Source organism: Pleurodeles waltl, chromosome 4_2 (genome assembly GCF_031143425.1).
Source record: "Pleurodeles waltl isolate 20211129_DDA chromosome 4_2, aPleWal1.hap1.20221129, whole genome shotgun sequence".
Lineage (NCBI taxonomy): Eukaryota > Metazoa > Chordata > Amphibia > Caudata > Salamandridae > Pleurodeles > Pleurodeles waltl.
Window position 1 is genome coordinate 112,357,874 of NC_090443.1, and position 25,953 is coordinate 112,383,826.

At 46.1% G+C, this 25,953-nt stretch overlaps 1 protein-coding gene across 1 annotated transcript in view; it reads left to right on the top strand.

Moving 5' to 3' along the window:
• The first annotated feature begins 10,808 nt into the window (after window positions 1-10,808).
• LOC138293824 (retinol dehydrogenase 7-like) overlaps window positions 10,809-25,953 on the top strand; it is a 37,460-nt gene continuing 22,315 nt past the window's right edge. Inside the window, exons 1-2 of the mRNA XM_069233146.1 lie at window positions 10,809-11,049; window positions 24,102-24,360. Coding sequence (XP_069089247.1) covers window positions 10,809-11,049; window positions 24,102-24,360 — 500 coding nt within the window. The remainder of the gene's footprint in view (window positions 11,050-24,101; window positions 24,361-25,953) is intronic.

Sequence of the window (25,953 nt, forward strand, 5' to 3'; positions counted from 1 at the left end):
GACCAGCATGCACACACCTCAACACACAAGGGAAGCTCAGGCAAACATAAGCAACACACATCTCACAGGCACTCACGCAAGCATCATACCCATGCAGACATAGCAACATCCACTGCCTCCACTGTGTCCCCCTCCTCCTCGTCTCCTTCCTCTCTCCCAGTCTTATCTCCACTCACACCTGCATGCACTACATCTTCAGCCACTACCTCAATCACCAGCACACCCACCACCACACCCCGCTCACTTGCATTTACCACCCCCACTACCATTCACACATCCCCTGTGTCCTCTCCCAGTGTGTCTGTGAGCCCACCTCCCAAGGTACACAAACGCAGCCACACACCCACCCAACAGCCATCCACCTCACGCTAGCCTCCAGCCCATGCATCTTCACCCAAAGTCAGCAAACGTACACCTCCTACAACCACTACCTCTTCCTCCACTCCCAAACCCCCTCCATCTACCCATCCCAGTGTGTCCCAAAAACTTTTCCTGTCCACCCTTGACCTCTTCCCCTCACCTCCCACACCCCTTCAGTCCCCTAGGGCCCACCTTTCCAGGTCCCAACCCAGCACCTCAGGCACAACATCTGCGGGAACAGTGGTGCCAGTAGTAACTGGCTTCTGGAGTGCGCCAGGCAGCAGGGCAGCCAGTGTGCCAAGGAGCCAGACCACGGACAGTCCCCCACCTCAAAAGCCAAAAAAGGTGGCCACTGCCCGGCAGGAGAGAGGCAAAACATCTACCACCAAAGCCCCTTCCAGGAGTACAGTTGGGAGTGGGAAGACAGCTGCGCCACCATCCAAGGTGGGGAAGGGGCACATAAAAACAGGCAAGTCGCCAAAAACCTGCACAGCGGACAAGACCGCCACCAGCACCGCTGAACAGGACACAGCCACCACGAGCACCGCTGCCAAGGACACCGCCGCCACCAGCACCGCTGCCAAGGACACCGCCACCACCAGCATCACTGAACAGGACACCACCGCCACCAGCACCTCTGAAAAGGACACCGCCGCCACCAGCACCGCTGCCAAGGACACTGCCGCCTCCAGCACCGCTGAACAGGACACCGCCGCCACAGGCACCGCTGCCAAGGACACCGCCGCCACCAGCACCGCTGCCAAGGACACCGCCGCCACCAGCACTGCTGCCAAGGACACCGCCACCACCAGCACCGCTGAACAGGACACCGCCGCCACCAGCACCGCAGGCCAATGAGCGCCAAAAGCTCAGACGCTACTGAGGCCACCACGAGCAGGATGAAGCACTCTGGACACCAAGCCCCCTCCAGAACCAGTGGAGAAAGGCATCCACTACCTCAGTCCTTGGCTGGATGAAGCACTCTGGGCACCAAGCCCCCTCCAGAACTAGTGGAGAAAGGCATCCACTACCTCAGTCCTTGGCAGGATGAAGCACTCTGGGCACAAAGCCCCCTCCAGAACCAGTGGAGACTGTTATCCACTTGTGAGACTGTGGCTTTGCACTCCCCAGGATGCAGCAGTGGGCAAACCACCCACTGTGAAGACTTGTGAGACTGTGGCTTTGCACTCCCCAAGATGCAGCAGTGGGCAAACCACCCACTGTAAAGACTTGTGAGACTGTGGCTTTGCACTCCCCAGGATACCTCAATGGGCATGGAGCCCCCTCGTGGATCTGGCGTTGTGCACTCATCCGGCTGAGGTGCCCCCCCTTTCCTTCCCCCTGAGGTGCCTGTTGTATTTCTATCTGATGCCCCTGCAGTGTTCTCTCCGTTTTGATCGGGTATTGAGTGTGGGCCTCGCCCATGCATTTTGGGCCCAGTGGTCCACAGACTTTAATCGTGTATTCTTGGTGTATATATTTGTTTATAGTGTTAATGTATATATATATTTTTGATTACTGTATTTTAATAGATTACAAACGTTCAACTCATATCCTTTTGTCCTTGCATTCTTCCAAGGGGGGTTGGGGGTTGTAAATGTGATGTATCAACATGTACTTGTGTGTGTGTTGTAGTGGGTGAGGGTGGGGATGGGAGTGTTGCGTGTTGCGTGTGTGTGTCACTCTTTTTTCCCTCCCCCCTCCCCTGTGTCGTAGGTGCAGTACTCACTGTGGTCTTCGCCGCCATCTTTGATGTTTCTGGTAGACGAGCTGGAAGACAAAGGCTGGGAGTATCTAGAGCTCAGGTTCCATGGCGTCCTGATTCCTCTTGGGGTGTGTAGAGGTGAGTGTTTTCCCTTCCAAGTCCTGTTTCCGCCGTGTTTTTGTTCGCGGTGAATCCGCCACGGAAAAGGTGGCAGATTGGACTGTTGTAATACAGTGGGCAGAACCTTGTCTTCCGCCTTCCGCGCGGTGTTTGTTTGTACCGCCGTGGCGGTCGGAGTGTTAAAGTGGCTGTCTATGTTGGCGGTTTCCGCCGGCCTGTTGGCAGTTTTACCGCAGCTTTAACACCGACCGCCAGGGTTGTAATAACCACCTTTATCATATTTGTATACGTCTGTTGCAAGATGCATTGAAAAATGAATGTGTACCCAAAGTTCAGTTATGCAGGGCACCTTATTTGCTTCTTTTCTTTTACTTCAGTTTGCCTGTAAATAAACACTTCCCTATTTACTTAATATATTTTTGAATGTTAGTGCTTTCTAAAGTAAACAGCAGCAAATTGCAGTCATTCAGCTGGGGGCAGCATGTGAAGGGCCGGAGAGCCTCTTGTGGCCCGGGCCCTACTTTGAGTACCACGGATGAAGTGCAATGATGGCCACTGCTGACTGTTCTGTCAGGTATAAGTGATGGAGTGACACATATTACCCTCATTTCAGTGGTGACATGCATTCCAGACCTTAACTGTCTTCTTCAAATTCGGTCAAAGGTAGAAATGCATCTTCGAGGAAAGTAGTTAATTGTGTTCAAACAATGCAATACCGAACATGCTGAATAGACAGGAACAGTCTAAGGCTACACAAGCGCCAGGGACACAATGGTCTCTCCACTCCGTTTTAGGGCTTGGGGGTTGATCCTCTCCTTTTCATTTGCTTCATCTTTTCCCGTCCTTACTCCGTGCTAATGGACTTCCAAGGAGTGGGATCGGGCCGGTAACCTTTGAGAGGACAGGACTGAGTGAGGGGAAGGGCAACCAGTTTTACATACCTGAGTGACGCTATGCTTGCTCTCTTTTCACGCCTTTCCTGTTGCGCTATTTTATACCACCTGTAAACGATGATCACCTGCTCTGCCCTCCTCTGTTATGGTTTTGTGGCATTGCCCGGTAGCTAGCCTACCACAAGTGAGAAGAGGCAAGTTGAAAGACACCCTATATGATGACAGCCTGGATTTGTAGACTCCTTGATGTGGATTCTAGGCTGGCTGGAGGGTTAGGCTAGCCTACAGAGGGGTTTGCTCATTGTCCTTACCTGGTGATGCTCGCATCGATGTACTTTGCCAGGGAGAGTGTGTCCGGGTTCAGTCTTGGGATCTAGCCTCTCTGCGCATCTGCATTTACTCACTGTAAATATTCAAATCTACCTGTGCAATAACTTAACCTAAATGATGTGTACTAGTCACATTTGTATAAAACTATTACTTAAAACACATGAGTTTTACATTACCGGTACATCATATGCATTCCCTCCATCCCCCAACCTTCCACTTGACCCCAGGCAGGACGAGATAGCATCCACAGTGACGTAACGTACACGTTTCTGTGAGTTTTAGAATACGGTGTCACACGTAATGTCCAAACTAACAAAACGGGATAACGCTTAAGATGATAAAATAAAATGCAGTAGTCCTGCCAGAGAGAGGTCGTGTGATCCCTTAGTGAGTCAAGATTGTCTGAGTGTTCCCTGCTGGTGTATCAGTGATCCTTTCCTCGCCCACAGCGACTAGCTGTTGGTGGCCGTGCCGGCCGTGGGTGGATTACCACCTGCTCCGTGGTCCTCCCACCCAGTTATGTTCGCTCATGATGAGCAGTTGCCTCCCTCTCGGGGCACTATGGGCCATATTTATAATTTTTGACGCAAAACTGCGCCGGTGCTGTTTTGCGTCAAAAATAATACCGCCGGCTAACGCCATTTTGGTGCGCCGTGCGGGCGTCAAATTTATACTTTGACGCACGGCAGCGCAAACCACAGGTAGGAGTCATTTATTTTGACACACACCGCAGCATCAAGACGTAAAGCAAAACAACGTTAACGCAGCGGAAATTACTGTGGGTCGATTCCCGCAAACCGAACATGCGCCGTTTTTTGATGCAATAGCGTCAAAAAACCCTGCAAACACTGCCATTTCATCAGAGGAGAGCCAAAATGGAACCCAGATGCCACTACAGACCCCAGGAAGATGACAACAGACCAGGAACCAGCCAGGAGGACCCACACAAGAACCAGGACACTTATAAGAAGAAAATAAATTGTCGCTTTAGTGCAGTGGAGCAGGAAATTCTGGTTAAAGAGGTGACGGAACATCAGCACCAACTGTTTGTCATCTAAAAATTGCCAATTAGTAGGAGAGAGGCTATATGGCAACAAATTGTTGACAAGATCAACAGTGTGGCAGAAGTACGCAGAACAGTCATCGAGTGCAAGAAACGCTGGCATGACTGCAAGCGCAGGACCAAGGAAAAGATGGCCAGGAACAGGAAGGCAGCACAGCAGACTGGAGGTGGGAGTCCAGCACACCAGGAGGCCCTGGACCACATGGAGGAGATGGTCGCAGCCGTCATCCCTGAGGAGATCGTCACAGGGATTCAAGGACAGGACAGCGCAGACTACCAGGAGACAACGCACATGCAGGGTAAGTTGCATGGGGAATTAAAATGCACTAATGTTAACTGCAACCGGGGGGGAATACCTACTCCACATTGCATGTAAGTCATCATATACATGGAGTGGCATGGGTAAAGGGGCACGGCATGGGGGCATGGCCTGCACAGACAGAAGCTGGGGCACACCATTACACTACACCAACAACAATCCCATGGGGGCATGCTGCCATGCCAACGATGGAGCAAAGGGAAAGCCACGCCAGGAGGGAAGGGCACAACGTCAAACTGACATCCCGGCACACGTCAGCCACCATACCCTCCACATTAACTAGGGCCCTATTAACAACCTCTAGCCATACCGACAACTGGAATGTAACTGCAACAACAGTTGCCACTACCACCTCTGCTCTGTGTGCAGCTCAACTAGTCAATGGCAGTAACCTCCCCATGGATCATACACACCTAAGTTAGAGGGTTGAGGATGACAACTTCAACAATCCCCTGAAAAAATACAAAGGCCCCAGTACTGTCAAATGTCAATGCCCATAGTTGTCACAAACATCAGCCAATGTCAACAACAATAGGAGCTACACAGCACTATGGACATACCCATGCTGCATATGTCAGGGTCCACCCTGTGCCTGGATCACAATGTAAGATCCCAAATGTCATACTGCTCAGACAACAGCATTGAGGGGGAGGACACATGTAACTGGTCACTGAAATACACCTGCACAGTCAGAGGAGGAAATAGGACACTGGTACGATTATCAGGCCATCCAATGTACCACACATTCCCAACATCACGGGGATGGGGCACGAGAATGGGAACGGCGGACACAGGCAGACTTAGAAGTGGAAGGAGTGGACAGGGCAAGGAGGTGGGCACATTTAGGGACGAGACTGGGTGGGCCAGTGGGTTTGAAAAGGTCAACACAGGACAGGAAAAGTTTTTTAGGGGCAGTTGGGGTGGACGTGGAGGAAGGTGTGAGAGTGGAGGTGGAGGGAGTGCATGTAACTGGTGTAGTTGTGCTGGACGTGGATGCTGATGCCTGTACAGTATGCTGAGGTGTGGTGGATGTGTGTTGGGTGGGTGTCTGGGAACGTTTGAGTGTTTTGGGTGGAGGGGGGGTGGACACAGTGGGACAAGACAGGCTGCCAGTGAACATGAATGTTGTCTGGGTGTCTCCAGGTGTGGTGAATGTGCTGCTTGTGTCAGTCAATGTCGGTGTGGTGAGTGCAGATGTGGTGTCTGGGGTACATGACTGGATGTCTGATGTGGTGACTGCAATAATGGGGTCAGCAACAGTGAATTATGGTGCAGTGCTTGTGGGTGTGCATGTAGAGATGACAGACAGGGAGGCAGGGGAGGTGGACACACTGGAGGAAGTGGATGTTGTGGTGTGTGTCTTTGTATGTTGGCTGTGTGTATGCCTGTGGTGGGAAGTGTGGGGCTTGTGTTTCTCTGTGTGCTTCTTGTGTGTTGAGGTGTGTGCGTGGCTGTCTGAATGTGTGATTGGGATGGGTGAAGGGAGTGGGGTGCTGGAAGGGGCAGAGGTGGTTGGAGGGGGGATGGAAAGGCCAGGGACACTTGCTGCCATCAAAGAGGAGGCTAGAGCATGAAAAGATCTCTGTAGGCCAGACATAGCACTGTGAATGCCTTCCAGGTATGCATTGCACGGCTGCATCTGGGATGCTAGCCCCTTGATGGCATTCACAATTGTTGTCTGACCTACAGAGATGGGCCTTAGGATGTCAATAGCCTCCTCTGTGAGGGCAGCAGGGCTGACTGGGGCAGGGGATGAGGTGCCTGGAGGGAAGGAGATGCCCACCCTTCTGGGTGAGCGGGCACGGGTAACTGGGTGGGGCGCAACTGGGAGGGCGGTGAGGGTATGGGGGTGGCGGAATATAACACAGAATGGATGGGCCCACTAGGGTCCACCACCACCAGGGAGCTCCCATTGGAGGAGGTATCAGAGCCAGTACCACCAGTGGTAGTAGCCCCCCGTGGTACTCCCCTCACCATCCAACTCACTGGTCCCCTTGGCTTCGGTAGACTCTGCCTCCTTGGAACCGTGGGTGGGTGCATCCTCACTCACCGGTGCCACTTCTCCTTCGCCAGATGATACTGATGTACACAGACGATACAAGAGTACAGGGGAGGGGGGACAAAATATGAGCGATATATGTAAATACCAGAATGGATGTACATGTGTGGTTCACTCACACTCCCATCCAGCTTATACACCAACACGCAGCACCTACAGCTATAGTAATGCCTATGTCCCTGACTAGCGGCCACAACCCTAGCATACAACGTTTTTCCCACATGATACAAGGACTTGATGAACTGCAGACCTGCCCCTAAACATCTCTGTGCACATGGGGCCCGGATTGCTGTAAGACACCTGTCAGAGTACCTGGCACTAGACAGCATACATCTGCCAGCACCCTCAGACATCCATCAAAGAGACATGATATGGTGTTGGTACTCACCCCCTTGTGGCTGCTGTGCAGACTTCAAGCGCCCATCCAAGTCTGGATATGCCACCACCAGAATGCAGCGCATTAGGGGGGTTAGGGCCCGATGGGCACGCCTTCCTCGTTGGGAGGACTTCCCTTGCTGTGCCTAGCAGGTCTTCCTGGCCAACCGCCGCAGGTCCTCCCACTGCTTCCTGCATGCGTGCTCCGCCGGTTGTAGACCCCTAGCGATGGCCTGCCAGAGTGCCCTCTTCTGATGGGCACTGACCTGTAGGTGACACACAGAATAGAAACACAGAGTTCAGAAATTGGCTTTGTGATACCGCTGACTATACGTACCCTATGGGACGGACACGTCACAAGATCATTTCACCACCTCCCTCACAGTACTCGACACACATTCTACACCTGTCCAGGTACATAGCGACCACACATGCATACAATTATCCGCCACCATCACACACATTCATGCACGTCAACTGCCTACCCACCTGCACCTCTGGTCACTCATATAACTTGGCATACAGGGGTAGGACCCCATCCACCGCCTTCAGCAGTTCCTCCGGGGTGAAGGCCGGGGCCCTTTCCCCTGTGTCTCGCCATTTTAGTAACCAGAGTCAGGACACATCATCACACTCAGTGGAGTACTTCCATGCACTTATCTGGGAGTCAAGTGAACCTGGGGTGATGACATTGCATATGCTCCGCGGCGGTGTGCACCGTCACCGCCGACGGCGATCATGACAGGCCCAGATACCCCATTGACAACCATGTTAACCAATGAATGGGTGCATGGTGGTGAACACCTGCATATGCCATTATAACAACCGCCGGCGGAATGAGGTCACTTCCACTGCCACATATCTGGATGGCAGGGGGCTGCCATTTGGCTAGCACTACGCAGATGTTTAATTGTCATGAGCCCCATGCAGGCTCTATGGACCCCATTTCTCAGTCACATGCACACATGAATCTTTCCTCCCCATAACTGTCCAGATGTTACACCTCATACATGTCCCTTCAGTTGTACATCATACATTGCTTGTGTGTAACCTACATTTGGTACAGCAGTTATTTATACTCAACATACTGTGCATATGTATATGTGCCCCTCACATGTGTTCTCCACTTCCCCTAGGTACAGACCCAAGTGGCCAGGGAGGGCCCCATCTGTGTACAGACCTCCTGTTGATTTGAAGACCATGGTGGAACATCACATCATTAACAACTACAGACTCAATCGTCCTACAATCCATGAGCTATATGCATTACTGGATCCAGTACTGAGACCTTCAAATCGGAACCAGCATGCCATCTCTACTGAAGTGCAAGTGCTGTCTGTACTCCACGGGCTCATTTCAGGTGACAGTGAGCTTCGGTGCAGGGTTCTCACAGCCAGTGTTTAGCATCATCCTGTCCAAGTTCCTGGATGCTTTGTACTACACCTGCAGACATATGTGAAGTTTCCCCAAAGGGTTGATCTCTCTGCCATCAAGTCTGAATTTCATGCCTTTGCAAACATACCCCATGTGGTAGGTGCCAAAGATGGCACACACATAGCTCTCACCCCCCAAGAGCAAATGAACAGGTGTACAGGAACAGGAAAAACTTCCACTTAATTAACATACAATTGGTGTGTACTGCAGACCAGAACATATCACATGTGAATGCCATGTTTCCAGGATCAGTCCATGATTCATTTGTCCTGACGAACAGCAGTGTACCACACATGATGGATCAACTACAAGGGGACAGAGGATGGCTCATAGGTGAGTGTGTATGACACTGGTTCTGTACATAGCTGACAGCCAGACTGTCTGTAAGTAATGGCAGTCTGTTACAGTCCTGTTTCAAAACACTTTTCCAGGTGATTCTGGCTATCCCAACATGCCTTGGCCCCTGACACCTTTGAGAAATCCTAATGCAGATGCAGAGAGGAATTACAATGAGGCCCATCAACGTTATTGGAGGGTGATAGAGCGCACTATAGGTCTCCTGAAGGCTAGACTCTGTTGCTTCTATCTCTCTGGGGGTTCCTGTGCCATGGCCCTGCGAAGGTGTGTAAAATAGTGGTGGCCTGCTGCATGCTCCACAATGTTGCTGTGAGGAATGCTAGCCCCCAAATGGAGGAGGAGGGTGCTGTATATCCAGACCTGCATCATGTGAGAGGGGATGAGAGTGATGGTGAGGATGAAAAGGGGGAAGATGTCCACTCCAAGAACCAGCTTATCCAACTATACTTCCAGTGACTATGAGGTACTGTTCACTGATGACGTTGTCTACACTGCATAATGTCAGTCTGACTTGTTCACTATTGGGATGTGGGGTTTGTAGTAATTGACAGTGTTACCTGAATATAGAGGTGGCATGTGCCATTGAGACAAACATGGTGTACATTTCTGTTTACTCCACCCAATGTTGTGCGTGGGGGTGCCATTCCTGCAATAAAGTTCTGATTATGGAATTGACTTGAAAATGCATTCACATTTACAATTGATTCATCAATATGACAGGGGACATACGATTTGGTGTACATGTGTTTCATTTGGTGTCCTTAATGCATTGGTGTGCTTTATAGAGATAGGGAGTGATCTAATAGTGGATGTCCATACTAGGTACATGGCCTCCGCGATTGGTGGCAGTGGGTATAGGTCCATCTGTCCCTTGCATGTTGTAATGTTGCTATTGGCCGGTGAAGATGGTGGCACAGTGGCACACTTGGGAGACAGTCCATGTCAGAGTCACTTCTTGGCAGGGTCCTTGGTCTTGGCAGGTGTTCTTGTGCCATATCTGGGTCTGAGGGACCGTTTGAGTGTCTGGTGCTGGGCTGCAGGTGTAGGGGTGCTGGTCTCCTGTATGTCCTTTGCCAGTGCCACCAGTCCAGTTGCTGCTGCTGATGTAGATGGCTGGGCAATGTCCTGGTCAGTGGTAGGGGCTTCCTGGTTTGTGGGGGTCTCAGGCTGGGTTAGGTGGCGGTGCTGCAGCACTCCTGCTATGGTGGCCATGGGGGCATTTAGTTGTTTCCACTGCTCCATGGTCTCTTGATGTTGGGCTATCTGTAACCTTTGAATCTGTTCCAGGGTGGCCATGATCTGGCCCATTCTGTCCTGGGTATGGTGGTATGCTCCCAAGACAGCAGAGATCACTGCCTGGGCTGCAGCGTCCATCCTTTGGCCTCCCCACTGGACCACTGATACCCTCCCACTAGGCCTAGCCTCCTCTGCCTGTGTCCCCTGCACCGGTCTGGCGGTACCACTTGTACTGGGGCCATCGTTATCCTGCCTGTTAGTAGTTGGAGACTCTGGCCTCTGTACTTGTGTTCCATCAGTCTGTGACCTGGATCCACTGGTGTGGGGTCGTTTGGCCAGAGCTGATGTTGGTGGCAGGGTGGTAGGGGTGTCAGTAGTATCCTGGGTGGGGCTGCTGGAGGGTGACAGTCCAGGACTGTGTGACAGGCCAGGGTATTCCTTACTGTCCACACCTCCCTCTCCAGTGTCCTGAGTGGTGCCTCTGTCTCCATATGAGGCCCTGGCACTCCTTGGCCTTTCCGTCAGGGTGGCATGAGTGGTGGTGTCTGTGGGGGGTAATGGACATGTATGTTACATTTCCTAAATCGGATGAGGATGTCACCGGTTTTGGGAACCTCCTGGCACGCAATCTGGACAAGCGAGGAATGCACGTCCTGGCGGCGTGCCTAACCCAGGAGGGAGCTGAACAATTAAATGAGGTCACCTCCCAGAGACTCCAGACCATCAACCTGGATATTTCCAACAGCGAGAATGTGGCTGCCATGGCAGAGTGGGTGAAGCAGCAAGTGGGAGACAAAGGCAAGATTTTTATTTGGCAATTAATAATTATTTTTATTATACTTCATCAGGTATTTTACTGAAAGTGTTATAGTGTAAGTTCGGGAACACAAGATAGTTCATGCTCTTATGCAGGGAACAAAACCGCTGTATGCTTAATTTTGGCAGCCAGCTCAAATATGTATCTAGGATTCATTGAATAGTAACAAGGTGACATTCATTAAAGGTCACTAGGTAGCACATCCATAGGGATACAATATCCATGAATAGATGTTTTATTATGTGGGAGGGTAGATTATTGGATTCATGAGTGCTGATGATACATTGAGGAATGGATGGATGATGAAAATAATATGAAAATAATACACATTTTTTCATGTGAGCAGTTTTGGCTGTTTTTGAGGTCTCACATCTTGACAATGACCGAAATGCTTACTATAGGGATCATCCCCTTTGTCGCCATTGGTTAGCTTTCTTGTTAATTTTCTTTGCTTTCGATATATATTATTTTCCTCTTTGAGTGTTTGTTCCTGACATGGAGCATAGGTTATTTTCCATTCATTTGAATGGCTGATTTGTATCTTCCCATGGCTCTACATTAGGGAACTACTGTTTTCTTTTTCTTTCAGCAATCAATAGGAGGGCATGTGTTTTCTTGCTCTCTCACCACCATGTGATGTTTCCTTCCTCGTATACCTACGCTCTCAGTGTTACTTTACCCTCCTAAGACTATTTGATTCTTACCCTGCCCCTCTGAATCCTGCTCAGATTGTTTGGGGGATTTTGTATGTATAACCCCAACCCAGCTCCTCCACTGCTTTCCACCTACTCCTCCTTGCTGGGATTACTTGCAGAATCCAAATGTGCTGTCCATTGTAACACTGCTACCCAGCCCCTTCCCATCACATTTTTGTTATGGCTCGGCTAGACAGTGCAGCTCTCGCCAGACAGTTATATGCAAAGCTACCAGGAAGGGGCTTTGACTCCGCCCACATGATGGCAACCAGGGGTACCTGTTTTGATTGGGCAGAAATTGGGTGATTCAATGAAGAGTGCTTGCCCTTCAAACAGCAGTGGTTATTTTGTTTATTTTTCAAACTGCCTGAGGCTGAGCTTAAGGGGCACACGAATGCCACTGGAATGCTATTAAAGTGTCCTAGATAACTAGGTAATTAATGGCATTTCTTTGAGGCAGCAGCACACATGGGAGGAGGGCAGTCAATGCACATGGATTTTTAGGTCTGGTGTGACAGAGCATTCACAAGCTAGACCTATTCACATTGCCAATGCTAGCTTAAAATATGTTCTTTTTATATTTTTTCAGACCAAGGAAGCTCCAACATCCCACTCAGCTGCTCCTTCCTAGATTTTGCACATTTGAGTACTACTTGGAACGCTAATCCGAAAGGAAGCATGTATGTTCTTTATCAAGCTTTGCTGGAGCTTTCTTTAATCTTTTTATATTTTTTCCAGTGCTTTTCAGTTTCAGCAGTAATGCATGGTTTCCATCATGAAAGGAAGCAGTAGTACGACAAGTACGATTTACTGCCCTTTAGGAAAACAGAAGCATGCCATTCTTGCTGCGTTAAGTTGTAATGGTCAGCTAAAATGAATCTTTATGCTGAAGTAATTTAACTGAAATTAATAGAGACATAGCTTATTGTGCAAGATCATGGTAGAAGCCGCCAAATCTTCAAGTACTGCTGAACTTCCAGTGTCTTCCATGCTCCTAATCCCATTAGAAATGAAATGCAAAAAGTAAGCAAAATTAAAGCTAAACATATAAGAGTAAATCAACTTTTATATCTCCACTAAAAAAGGTTACAGGGATGTTATAGTTAGTTTCAGATCTTACATACAAAAATCTGAAGTAATTCAGTAGTTATAGTTAGAGGTATCTCAAGTAACTATAACTCATTCCCGAAGATAACTATAACTCGTGCCCTCGCCATGCGTAGTTTTCTCATCAATAATTTTATAGAAAATGTTACACTGATATTACCAATGCTGTCACAGAACATGTCATGACTGATGTAATTTGTGGGGTAATTAGCAGTGTATGGCTAGGGCACGAGTTATAGTTACCTTAAGGCATGAGTTATAGTTACTCGAGATAACTCTAACTATAACTCCAGAATTTCTATTGTTTTGTGTCTGTAAAATCAGAACCTAACTATAACGTTCCTGTAACATTTTATTTAGTGAATTTCTAGGGTTTATTTAATGACATTTCCTAACTATAACGTCCCTGTGACCTTTATTTTTTCAGTGAACTTGTAGGCTTTTTTTACCATAAAGGAATGTTTAATTACCACACAATAATCCACCAGCCGTCGCTCATAGCTTTCAGCCAATCCCCTGCATGCAGCCATGCAGCCTGCATAAGCTTCCAGTCTGCCTGGAAGCACCCTGGCTGGGCGCTCCCGGCCAATCCTGACACTGCAATGAGCAGTGTCAGTATTGGCGAAGGGCAGGCTGGGAGCCTGTGCCTGGAGCGACGATGCGGGAGAGAGGAGTGATGCGTGGCAGAGAAGGTACGTTTAAAAAAAATATTCTTTAATAAATGTTAATGTATTAATGCCTGCTCACCCACCCTGTCCCCAGGAATCCTTGCGAGCCGCTACTGCCTCCCACATTTTGTAGGGGAGGGGGCACATCTCCCCTCCCTGAGCCATTTTTGGCTCCGTGGTCCTCATCGCCAGTGGGTGCATCATTAGATTTATGGGGAAGGTGGCACGCAGCCCCCCTCCCTGGGTCTTTTTCAGACCCAGTGACCCAGATCCCCAGGAGCCAGGCCAAAGTTAATAAAGGGGAGGGGGCACAAACCCCACCTCCCTGTGCCAATTTTGGGCATGGGACACCATCCCTTAGGGTCTGATCAACAAATGGTGGGACCCCTGGTGCCCACCCAGAGCACCCACGATATCCTTGTTGGTGGCCACAGGGGAGCCCAAAGGCCCCCGCTGACCCAGCCAGCTCCCCACCTCCAGCAGAAACCAGCACGTCTTCTGCTGGCAGGGAGCAGCTAAAGTGCTGCTCCCTGCTGGCGGGAGCAATATTTAGATATGTTCCCTTGCCCACATCACTACATGCAGCAAAATAGATCTGAAGTCCGCTCCCAAATGGCGGGAGCATTTTAAAGCTCCTGCAAGCTGGAAGCGTACTTCATGCTTGCTCACCTTGGCGGGAGCTTTGAAATTGCTCCTGCAAAGACAGAACAAACAAAGGTTTTCTTGCCTGCGCTAGAGTGGGCAGAGAAACCGCAATGTCCCAGGGGTGGGTACCCCTGAAAGTAGCAGGGCCTACCCTGATGATTGGGGTCTCCTGGGCCAATGATGGCACCTAGAGTGGGGGGTGTTCACGTAGCCTCCCCCCTTTCTTATTGAGGCTGGGCCCTAGGAGATGGGGTCTCCAGAGATGAAATCAGGCCAAGGAGAAGGACTGCATGGCTACCCTCCCCATTACTAACATGGCCGGGCCCTGGCGATGGTGTCCGAGGGCTGAAATCGGCCTGGGAGGGGTCAGGGTGATCCTCCCACATTTTGATAAGGCTGAGTCCCGGGATTGGTTTCCTTGTGGCCAAAATCAGATCAAGGAGGGGGGAGCTATGAGCCCCGCTCCATATTAACATAAACAATTCCCCCCGGGGCTTTCCCACCAAAGTAAATTAAATTACATTTTGCTATGGCTCCTCTGTGAGTCAGTGGAATTTTTTTTAAAAACGTTTTGGCCCTAGGTGGGGTCTCCGGGGAATACCCCACTAGGCCTGAGGAATAAGAGTATTCCTACTCTGCCCCCTTTTGTATTTTTTTTGTTTTTTGTTTTTCTTGAGCCTCGGGCTGATTCCTGAGTCCCAAGATAGCTGCCACCACTTTTTGGTCGAAGTAGTGTCAGCCAATAAGATCTCACCTTGAGATATGTCAGATCCTCAGACACTCCAGGTCCCTAAATATATAGTTTTTTTTTTTTTTAATTACTTAAAAACTACTGAATGGATTTACACCAAATTACGAAAAACACTCTTTCTGGGGCAAGATCTATCTTTCTGCTAAATTTGATGCCATTCCATTCAGCGGTTTGGGCTGTAGTTGTGTTCAAAATCCCTACGGGAAATTGCAAGTGGAAAACGTATTTATGGAATTCCCCCTTTTTCTCTGCCCCCGTTTGACGAATCATCCCAAAGCTTTCCAGACAGCAGCTGAATTAACTGGCACACTAGTTTAGAAAATTTTGTGAAGATTTGTGAAGCTGCCCAAAAGATATTAGTAAATGAGAAAATGCTTTTCTTACAGAAACAAGGTCCTGTATAAAACTGCCTACTGTTGACCACCAAAAGGTAGTTATAGTTAGGGCCATGTTTCCACAGAAAAAAAACACTTTTTGACTTGCCTATATCTTTGGCACTGTTTGACCAATATTCAGGATTTTTTTTTTCTTAAAGTGCACCGTGATTGGAAAGTTTTGGGCTGATCTATCAATCGGGGGCTGAGAAAAAGGGGGGGTCATCAAAGTTGTGTTTCCTATGTTAATTCCTATAGGACCTTTAGACATGACTATAGCACGAACAGCTGGACAGAATGACACAACATTTGGCAAAAAGGTAGCTTTTGGTATGCAAATCCTGCTTTTACTTATTTAGTGCAAACCTGTTCATTAGTTCATTCGTTTTTGAGATATTAAAGGACAACCAAAGTTGTATATCTGGGCAGAGGCAAAGCACAGATCTCATGATGAGATCTGATTGGCTGTTAGCACTTTAACCAGGAAGTGCTGGCAGCCATCTTGGGACCAATATACATACAGTAGTCATCAAAATGCATTGCAGTGAATGGCAGTTTTTGAGGGTCACAAAAAGGAGAACCTATAAATGGTGATAACACATTTTAGTTACAATATATATCATCTGTGATGGTACCATACTACCATAGTAATTTCAGTAGTTGTGGTGTGTTCTAAGGTGATTTTACCCTGCTGGGGTTTGATGAATCATGTTTGAGAGAAAACTGTTTAATCATGATTTTCCCATAGAGGTTTACGGAAGGTGCTTGGGAAGCTAAAATGAGAGCATATTTTCTGTAAATTCACACTATCTTTCTCAACCATATGAGAATGACATCACACATTCTCAGTAAAACATGTACTTCGAACAGGAGCAGCCTGTCATTTGATTCCCCTGCAGTGTTGCCAGATTTTGAGATCCGTCCAAAGCCAAAATCTGTCCGAGTACAAGCTCAAATTCAGCCCCATTCTAAAATAGCTTCCAAAGCTTTTTAAAGGATAATTTTAAAGTCTATTCAATATACATATAGTTGGTGGAGGTACAATAAACACCAATGGACTTCTGAAATCATGCCAAACTTCTGTTAAAACACTCATTTAGGAAATCACTCCCCACTGTGGCTTTCAAAGTGACCCTTCTGGCACCACAAATGCAAACTCGAGCCTGGCACTCATGAAATAAATCTACAAGATCAGATTATAATCAACCTTTAATAAAATCTAAGAACGGAAACATCAAAGTTATTTCAGAAATGTTGCTCCAAAAAAAGGATATTGAACAGATTAACACCACACAATGATACATGTGCAATGAAATGACCCTTGAGTTAAAATAATTTCTGTATGATTTATCTGACAAGATTTGCATTATATCTAATTCTCTGACAATATTCAAATAGAAAAAGTATCTTTTACAAAGTATACATGAAGTATGGGAAAAAAATAAACATAAAAGTTTATTCAGATAAATAACAAGGGTGCTTAAGTATGAAGTGACTATGTGAACATACTTAAAAGACTAGGATCAGTGTCCTGTTTGAGAGCTGCGAGGGTCACCGCAGTAAGAGCAGAGGCCTACACCCGTTCAGTTCAAATGTCTGAAAAGGCCGGAAAACAGACATTAACTTACTCTGACCAAATACCTTCCCTGCCCTCCACTTGAAAGTCTTTCATCATGACCACAAGCACTGGAATTAAAAGTTATACAGGGTGTGTGTTGTTGCTTTTGTGCTGCAGCAAAAACTAGGCTAATGCTCGTAGCCTTGGCATGAAGCAGATGTGTTTGTTTCGTGTCTAGAAGACCCCTTTTCTCAAAACATACTGCAACAACTTCTCGCCAACATCTGAAAATTGATGCTCCCTCAATAATGCTGCCACTGTGATCGTTCCTCTTGTCCCATCACAATCCATTCCACTTTATCATTTGGGCTGTACTGCTGTCACACAACCGCTGACCTAGGCAACATCATGAGACTGTGCAGCTCCTTTATACCCATCACCCACAGTGGAATTTATGTGGTGTGGTCCTAAAATTGACTTTGAAAGGGATACCTACATTCATGTTCTTAATTTCAAAGGCAAATGCACATGTCAATTTCTTAACAATAACTATGAAAACCTAAGGTAATCCATGGCAGCAAAGCAGTCCCTGTTTACATTTCACATGCTTAACCTTATCCATATGAACATTTCCTTTTTTCAGATGTTATGTTTCTGTAGTTTTGTTTTCATGCAACATATGACTACTATGTAGCACATATTCAGTACTGAGTCCCATGAGTCTGTGTCTGGTAAGTTCAGCTTTTGGGGGGGTGTTCATGACGGGCACAATTGTGAGCCCTGAGGCTTAAGGCAGTACGGGTTTCTCACAGTGCCTGCCATGGGTATTTAAGAAATTTAGGGGCTCATTCTGAGCCCGGCGGACGGCGGGAGCCGCCCGCCTGGAGGGAGCCGCCAAATGACCGCACCGCGGTCAAAAGACCGCGGCAGCCATTCAGACATTTCCTCTGGGCCGGCGGGCGCACTCCAAAAGAGCGCCCGCCGGCCCAGAGGAAATGCCCCTGCAACGAGGACGCCGGCTCAGAATTGAGCCGGCGTAGTTGCAGGGGTGTGACGGGTGCAGTTTGCACCCGTCGCGTAATGCAGACACTGAAATACACAGTGGGGCCCTCTTACGGGGGCCCCTGCAGTGCCCATGCCATGGGCATGGGCACTGCAGGGGCCCCCAGGGGCCCCGCGGCACCCCCTACCGCCATCCTGTTCCTGGCGGGAGACCCGCCAGGAACAGGATGGCGGTAGGGGGTGTCAGAATCCCCATGGCGGCGGAGCGCGCTCCGCTGCCATGGAGGATTCCCCCGAGCAGCGGGAAGTCGGCGGGAGACCGGCGACTTTCCGCTTCTGACCGCGGCTGAACCGCCGCGGTCAGAATGCTCGTGGGAGCACCGCCAGCCTGTTGGCGGTGCTCCCGTGGTCGTTGGCCGCCAGGGTCAGAATGACCCCCTTAGACTAAATTGACATGCAGTCTTCACGCCTGCAAAGTGCACAGATCGATGGTCATATACATTTACATTGCAAATTAAAGCAGCGCTACACGTGTGCAACAGGATGCTGGATCATGACCAGTTTTACATGCCCATCTGGGTGAAGTGAGGGTAGGGCTGTGGGATCCCTTTCATCCGCACATTTTTCTGAAATCCTCAATTTGCATAACTCACGTCACCTCTTTCCTCTTCAGCACCAGACTCCATGGGTCGGGCCAACATCAGTGAGATACACTGTTTGTCGTTGTGTAATCTGCAGACACCAGGACACATTCATCATTAGCCGTGCAGTGTCTGCTTTAATTTGAGAGCAGCAACTTGTAGGGGGTTTCATATTCTCACTTCCATCTGGGGCCAAAACAATGGCTTCACTTAATGGGCATTCAGCCCTCCTTTTGTTGGCCTGGCCTGGCTCAGTGCTATCTGGAGCCTAACAGCTAAATATTTATGCAATGGAGGGAAACAGACACAGCTTGTTGTCACTTCATAGGTGCTTAACCAGAACTATGATTCTGAGGGAGGTTTTAACTTTGTTTATTCCCCGTATGTAAGAGTTATGCATGTACTGTACTGTAAGAATGGCACTTTATTTTTCCCCAAAGGAACCCTTTTTAACAACCTTGGAGTAATGAGAGTTTCAACAATAAAAAAGGTCTAAGGCTATTAGTTTTAGTTTGCATGTATTTCCTGGATGTGAGTTTACAGCTCACTGTGCTACATCAAAAGGATATTAACTTCAAGTTACTAAGGGATCTCTGTAACAAATGAAGTAACCCACTGAGCTATCTAAACACATCACACATCAAGGATTTGCATGTTATAAGTAGAGTTGACAGCAGTTTGGATGCTTACCAGCTTGAGCTTTATATTAAGGTTCTTTGCAGGTATGAAAATTAGGAAAATTGCGAAAACACAATATTTTTCCTATCATCAGTACATAACCTTAACAGTAAATATAACAAGAAAGCACTTTAAAATGTGCTCTAGAACTGGCTTAATCATGCCCAACCGATAATTGAGACAAAGGAAGGAACAACATGTTGAAAATGAAGGTGGCTTTTCAGAGCACTTATGGAAAGTTATAATCACCAGTTACCTCACTGCCGTTTATGGCCCATCACTATCACTGAACACTCAGGCTCAGTTAGGTGCGGGCTGGTGGACGGGCAGGGATCAACAGCAACCTGAACTCTGAGGCCCACCCACACCACAAGGCAAGAGCCTCACAGCCTGCATTAATTTTGCCAAGTGTCTGTGGGTGCCGCTGAATTGGGAAATTTTGTGCACAAAGGGGCAAATATTGCCCAGTTTTCTCAAGCACGCCTGGGTGTTTTTTCCTGCACACATTGTAAAATCTCACCCATTTGTATGGGAAATCGCCCAATCTGGCAACACTGTTTCCTTGTGTTCTACTGCAGCCTCCCATAGTGTTCTAAAGAACAACTGGAGTGCGAACAGCCTTACTTATGACAAAAGTGTGGCACACCTGAAGCCATTTTGATTAAATCAAACTGATAAAACGTAAAACATTTAATTTAGAAAGGAACAAAATGAGGGGTTCATTTTGGCATAGAAATTATGGTTAGTGTTGTAGAAAGAAAAAAATAGGACACGTTTTAAGTGATTTCTAAAGTATCTTCCTGTTGTACTTCCAACAGGAGCAGTCTGTCAGATGTTTCCCTTTAGTTCTAAAGAACATCTAGAGCGCTAACAGTCTTGCTTATGACAAAAGTGTGACGCAGATGAAGTCATATTGATTGAATCAAACTGGTAAAACCTAAAACATTCAATTTAGAACGGAACTGTAAAAAGAAAAATTAGCACATATTTTAAGTGAGTTCTCAAATATCTTTCTCTTCTATTTCATTACAATATTCTGACATGTGAATTGAAACATACACTTTCAAACCAAAAGCAGACTGTCAGTTAACTACCTGGTAACAAGCAGCTCACAGGGTTCTAAGGAGTAAGTAGAGTGCTTACATTCTGAATTTATGCCAAAAGTGTGTATGGCACACCTGAATGCCATTTTAATGGAACTGAAGTGGAAAACTTAAAGTATTTTCTACTGAGGATACTGTAGTAAGTAGGAAAACTAGAGAGCCAGGGCCTGCATCAACACCCCTCTTCCACCGTGCATTACGATAGACATCTTACGTAGAAATTCACGGAAAAAAACCCAAAGGCTATGGGGACGTTATAGTTAGGAATAAATAAACAAACAAAGGTTACAGGGACATTATAGTTTGGTTCAGAATTTACACACACAAAATCATAGAAATTCAGCTGTTATAGTTGGTGTTATTTCAGGTAGATATAACTCATGCCCTAAGGTAACTATAATTTGCACCCTCGCCACAGGTTCACAACATCAAAGTTTTGGAAGGATTCTTATAGGGAGATGTGACATATTTCAAATCATTTCTGCAAGATGGTTGGTCCTTGTTACTAACTAGTTCAAGAACATATGGGGTCACTGAGCTCTATTTATGGATATTTAAAGTCAATATCAATATTGGAGGAATAGCCAGTAAACTAGGAAGGGAAGCAAAAGTTTAAAAGACAGGCTCCATTTCTTGGAGGTAAAGTAATGTTCTTCTTTCACCTGATTATTGCTACACACCAGACTGAAGTTTTCACTTATATTATCTTTTGGTGTTTGGTGGTCTCAGTCCACCTGTATCATCTATCATCTCAAAAGCCCTCATATAAATCAAATATACTTTTGTTTCTTAGTGATAGTGCAGAACAGTTAGAACTCAGTTCTTTCAATAAGTATAAAATACTTTAGGAGAAATTACATATTTTTCAGGAGAATATTTGTATATTTTTAAAACAGAGGCATAAGGAGGATCTGCAACCTCACCCAATTTCTTTCAAGCAAGTTTGGCTTTATTAAATCCTGAATATATCCAATTAAAGAACTTCCAGCAGCCAGCAAAGCAACTGACGACTCCTATGCGGGCTTCTCTTCACCACTGTCATCACACTGTGTGCTTTATCACAGACACCTACTAATACCCTGGTCATACTGTGGACAATTTAGAGTTCAGTGTGATGCAGGACAATGCTCAACCAAGTCATTCACTTCTGCACTAGGGATGAATCCACAGTTCTTCAGAGTGTGGGACCCCAGGACTCTCAACGACTGACCTCTACATGTCTTTATCAGTTCAAAATATATTAACAGTAGAGGTGTGAGGCAGCCAAGTGTAGTTTCCTGGCTATTGAGTGGCAGGTCATAAGATAATAATGGTGCCTCTGGTCTTTGCACCGTTAACGTTGGGCATGGGGCAGAGAGTTTTGAACTCAGTGCTTGACTCCATTGTGAGCCAGTGGACAAATTGTCATCACTTTGATGACTTTTCCACATTGTTACCTTTCTGCTGAATGAAACGCATCCCTGTGGCCCCCGTTTTGAAGCCTTTGCAGCCATCAGTAAAACATGTTCATAGGGCTATGTGGAGCACAGTAGTTCAGGTGTACCATCGCCAGGGATCCAGGTTGCAGGAGTGGGGTGATTTTCAGAGTGCATCAACAAAAGCATGGACATGTGGCTCAAATGGACGATCTATACCGGAATATTACATTTGGTGACATGGATTTTAGAGGTCTTAAGTTGGTATGTTCATTGAAAGGACATGAAGTTTGGCTTTGGTGAAGCAAATAAAATTGTTCCTAATAATTCATAGATGTATATGTAGAACTTTATTTTGGTGAAAGACCATAAAAGTACAATCAAATACAAGTAATAAATACAATATAAATAAAAAAATGCATATCAAGCACCTGTTTACCATAAAATAAGTTAAAAACAGACTGATTGCCTCACAAAATTGAATGATGAGCATCTCCTCCCAAATCAACATGAATAAATTCAGACAGCAAAAGCCTCTATAAAGGCCTACAGGTGGCTATGAAGGATGTGCTATGCTGTCAAGCGATTCTCTTCCCCCGGGGGGTGCCAGTACCCTAAGTCCAAAAAACATTAGAAAGGTTAATTAGAGCTTAAAAAGAATAGATTACAACCTGAAGGGGAATTTACTCAGTAAAACATGAAGATCAAAATCAGTAGGATCTGCCCATGAACTCTGAGTTATAGCTTTACCAGGGACATTTCCTTCTATCTAATCCACCAAGCTTGCTCTAAGTCATCATCATCATCAGCAGCTTTATTCGATCAATGACTATAAAAGCACATAAAAACAAGATAATAAATAATTATTAAGTAAATAAATAAATACACATCTATAAATTGGTGTAAAAACATTAAAACAATAACTTGAATTACACATATGACTCTAAAACTTATCTATAAAAGAAATGAGACCTTAAATAACTTTTTGAAGATGGCATCGTATGCGCCAAGCTGTTGCTAAATACTTGCTTACTGAAAGAATTACGTCGGCTGAATTATGGCTTTTTAGAACCCGTAGAGCCAAAGAGCATTTCTTGAATCCCATGTCCCTGCAAATATTGCGAATCCATTTTAATCGCGAAATCGCATAGGCTGGGCAGAAGAACATGAAATGCTCAATGGTTTCGAAAGTACTGCCACAGGCAGGGCATATATAGGGAAGATTAATCGACCCCCACCTATGGATCAATGACATCAAGGGCAAAGAGCCAAAATGAAACCTTGCATATAAGCTCTTGCCCTGCAAATCCGGTATAACATCCAGATAGGATTCAAACTTTGGGGACCATTTAATATCAATGAAGGAATTAGTTAAGCTTGCTCTAAGTATTTTGCTACAGCAAAATGTATCATTACCTTTGGATCATGTTTCAAAATTAATAGAAGTATACGACATAAGCACTTACTGTATGGCAGGTTCCCTGTTTTTTTCAAGTCAGATGTGGATTTGATGGCCATTGGAGTCCATCTGAAAATGTAGTTGGCACTGATCTGGCAGCTGTACTAAAAGAAGGAATACAGGCTAATGGGCAAAAGACGGGAAAGAGACGGCCATCGAGCCGCTTCACACATCACAGTTCATGCAGCTAATTCCTCAGATCAGGGACATGAAACATCAAAGTCCATTCCCAGATGAACTAGTAGAAACAGCAGAGTTCTTCTGTGAAACAGGAAAAAATTACATGTGGCCACTGTAGTATCTTGCATGATTTATAATGGAACCTTTCTGGCTCCCTGAGGACTCTGTATCAGTGTAATGCAATCGCTAGAATAGAATGTAATGAAAGCTTGGTTTAGAATGTTGAGGTTCACAGGTTTACGCAGAGGAATAAAGACATGTGAATTACAACTTTGTGAGTGGCCTTCTCATTTGGTGGGCACCCGGCTGGGGGAAGGTGCTACTGTCATGTGCCAGACTTCCAAAAAATTTACAATGATGCATAACCTGCCAATTGATGTTTTTAAATGTATTTCCATTAGTCAATGAGAAGGGTCTAACAATAAATACCCATTTTGATTAGATACAATGAAGACATAGGAAGGCTTGTATTTTTTCAGGGGTTTGAGGTTTGCTACATTATTTTCAGTTTTGTGGTAGAGAGAAAAGTACAAATTGAAGATTCACACTATGATCCACTTACGCTTTCTGCAGAACTTTCTTTTTTAGTTGTGCAGCCATAAATGAATGTATCATGCAAGAAGTTTAATGAGCCTCAGGCAACGACTGTGCCTACCCAATCTTTTTACCATTTCTTGACACACTTATCTTCCCTCAGGGTGGGTATGGAAAATTCAACGAGATGATTGTTTAACTCTATTTTTTGTTCTCTTACCAGGACTATGGGGTCTGGTGAACAACGCCTGTGTAGGCTTCCCCATGGCTCCCAGCGAGTGGTTGACCAAAGATGATTTTGCAAAAGTGATCAACGTGAACTTGCTTTGTATGATCGATGTGACCCTTAGCCTGCTGCCCCTGGTGAGGAAGTGCAAGGGCAGGATTGTCAATATGAGCAGTGCTATAGGAAGGATGGCAATCATTGGTGGAGGGTACTGCATTTCTAAGTATGGAGTGGAGGCTTTCTCTGACAGCTTAAGGTAAGAAGCACGTTGCTGGCATGGCAATCCAGTCAAATGACTGACATGACAACTGTGTTGACCAACGTATGTCAAAATTTAAATGAGACACATTTAAAAAGAAAAAAACACATGATTATTTCAGCTGAGTTGCTGCACCTATGAAAAGACATTATAAACGTACATAAGCCTTCATTTATAGATTGTGATGCTACACTCTGTTCCCTCCAGAGCATCAGAGGGATGTACTAGGCTCCCCTAGTGGCTACAGTGTACCTTATTTAGAGACCTGCACCAGGCGAGCTGAGATCTCTGTGCCTTCAGAGAAGATGATGCCATCCCAGCCCCACTGAATGCCCTGAAGGCTTGTTGTGTGGACAACGCCTGCACAGAGAAGTGGTTTCTAAAAGCAAACCTTCCCAAGCAGACAATTATTAAAAAAACAAAAAAAAGAAATCCCCATGACACGCTGGGTGTTTTCTGTCAGTATGTGGGCTGCTTATTTGCTTTCCTGTTTGGGGCAGCCAGGCTTTCCCTAGTGGTCCCAAACAGGGGAAAAAATCTATCAGAACACCCACCTTAAATATGCTGGAAGGACAAAGGTACTTTAGCTGGTGGCCCAATGCCAGTTGAGCTATTGGTCAGGGGGTTTTGCTGGTGAAGGCAGCAGAAGTATCTCCAGTGGAAAATGGAAGCTCCCCCGACAATAAATATAGTGGGGACCTACAAGTTTGGAAGATATGGTACTGTTAGCGCATCTGTCCTTATTTGGTCTTTAATATTCGATTTATAAAGGGACGCGTTAGAGGTTCAATGGATCTTTTGACTACGCTTAAAGTAATTCCACCATAATTTCAAACTTCAATGCAAATACAGCATCATAATCAATAAACATCATAAAATACCTTTGGAGTCAGTAGTCTTCACTCACCATGACCAATTTGGTCACGAATAACCACACCGTTATGTAAAAGTTAGAATGTTTATTTCCCTAGATTAACAATGCTAATGTCACATAAACTAGTCTCAAAACCAGATGGTAAACATACATAAACAACAATGGTTGACAAAATCTTCTAAAGAATCTCAATTTGACTAATGCATTGATTGTCAGACATTCAAGAGTCACAGTAAATATTAAACGCAAGAACTATTGCGTAATAGAAATAGCATACATCTAAATTCAGCAAATGAAGAATATCAGCTCTCTGTTAATAGCAACCTATTAGCATTTCAGTATCTCCCTACAGTTCTGATTAGCATGTTTAGGCTTCATGCAAAACTATTCAGTTAATGTTAATTTGAAAAAACATCTAACTATGGCTCTATAAAAATAGTGGTTGGTACCTAGAAACAAAGAACGTAACCTACAACAAGAACAATAGCATTTGTTATACCTCTCCTCATATGGATCAGCAAGCTGCGATTTCTCTTTGTCCATGGACATCTGTTCTGTCAGCTTCAGCAACAGGCAGTGAAAAGGAATGATTTAGAGACGGGGACTCTAAGCTATCTCAACCATTGTGGAAACAATATCCAAGGGATCAGCATTCAGCATTAGAAACCTAAGCAATACAGACAAAGATAGAAATAAAGTCATCAGGAACTGTTCAG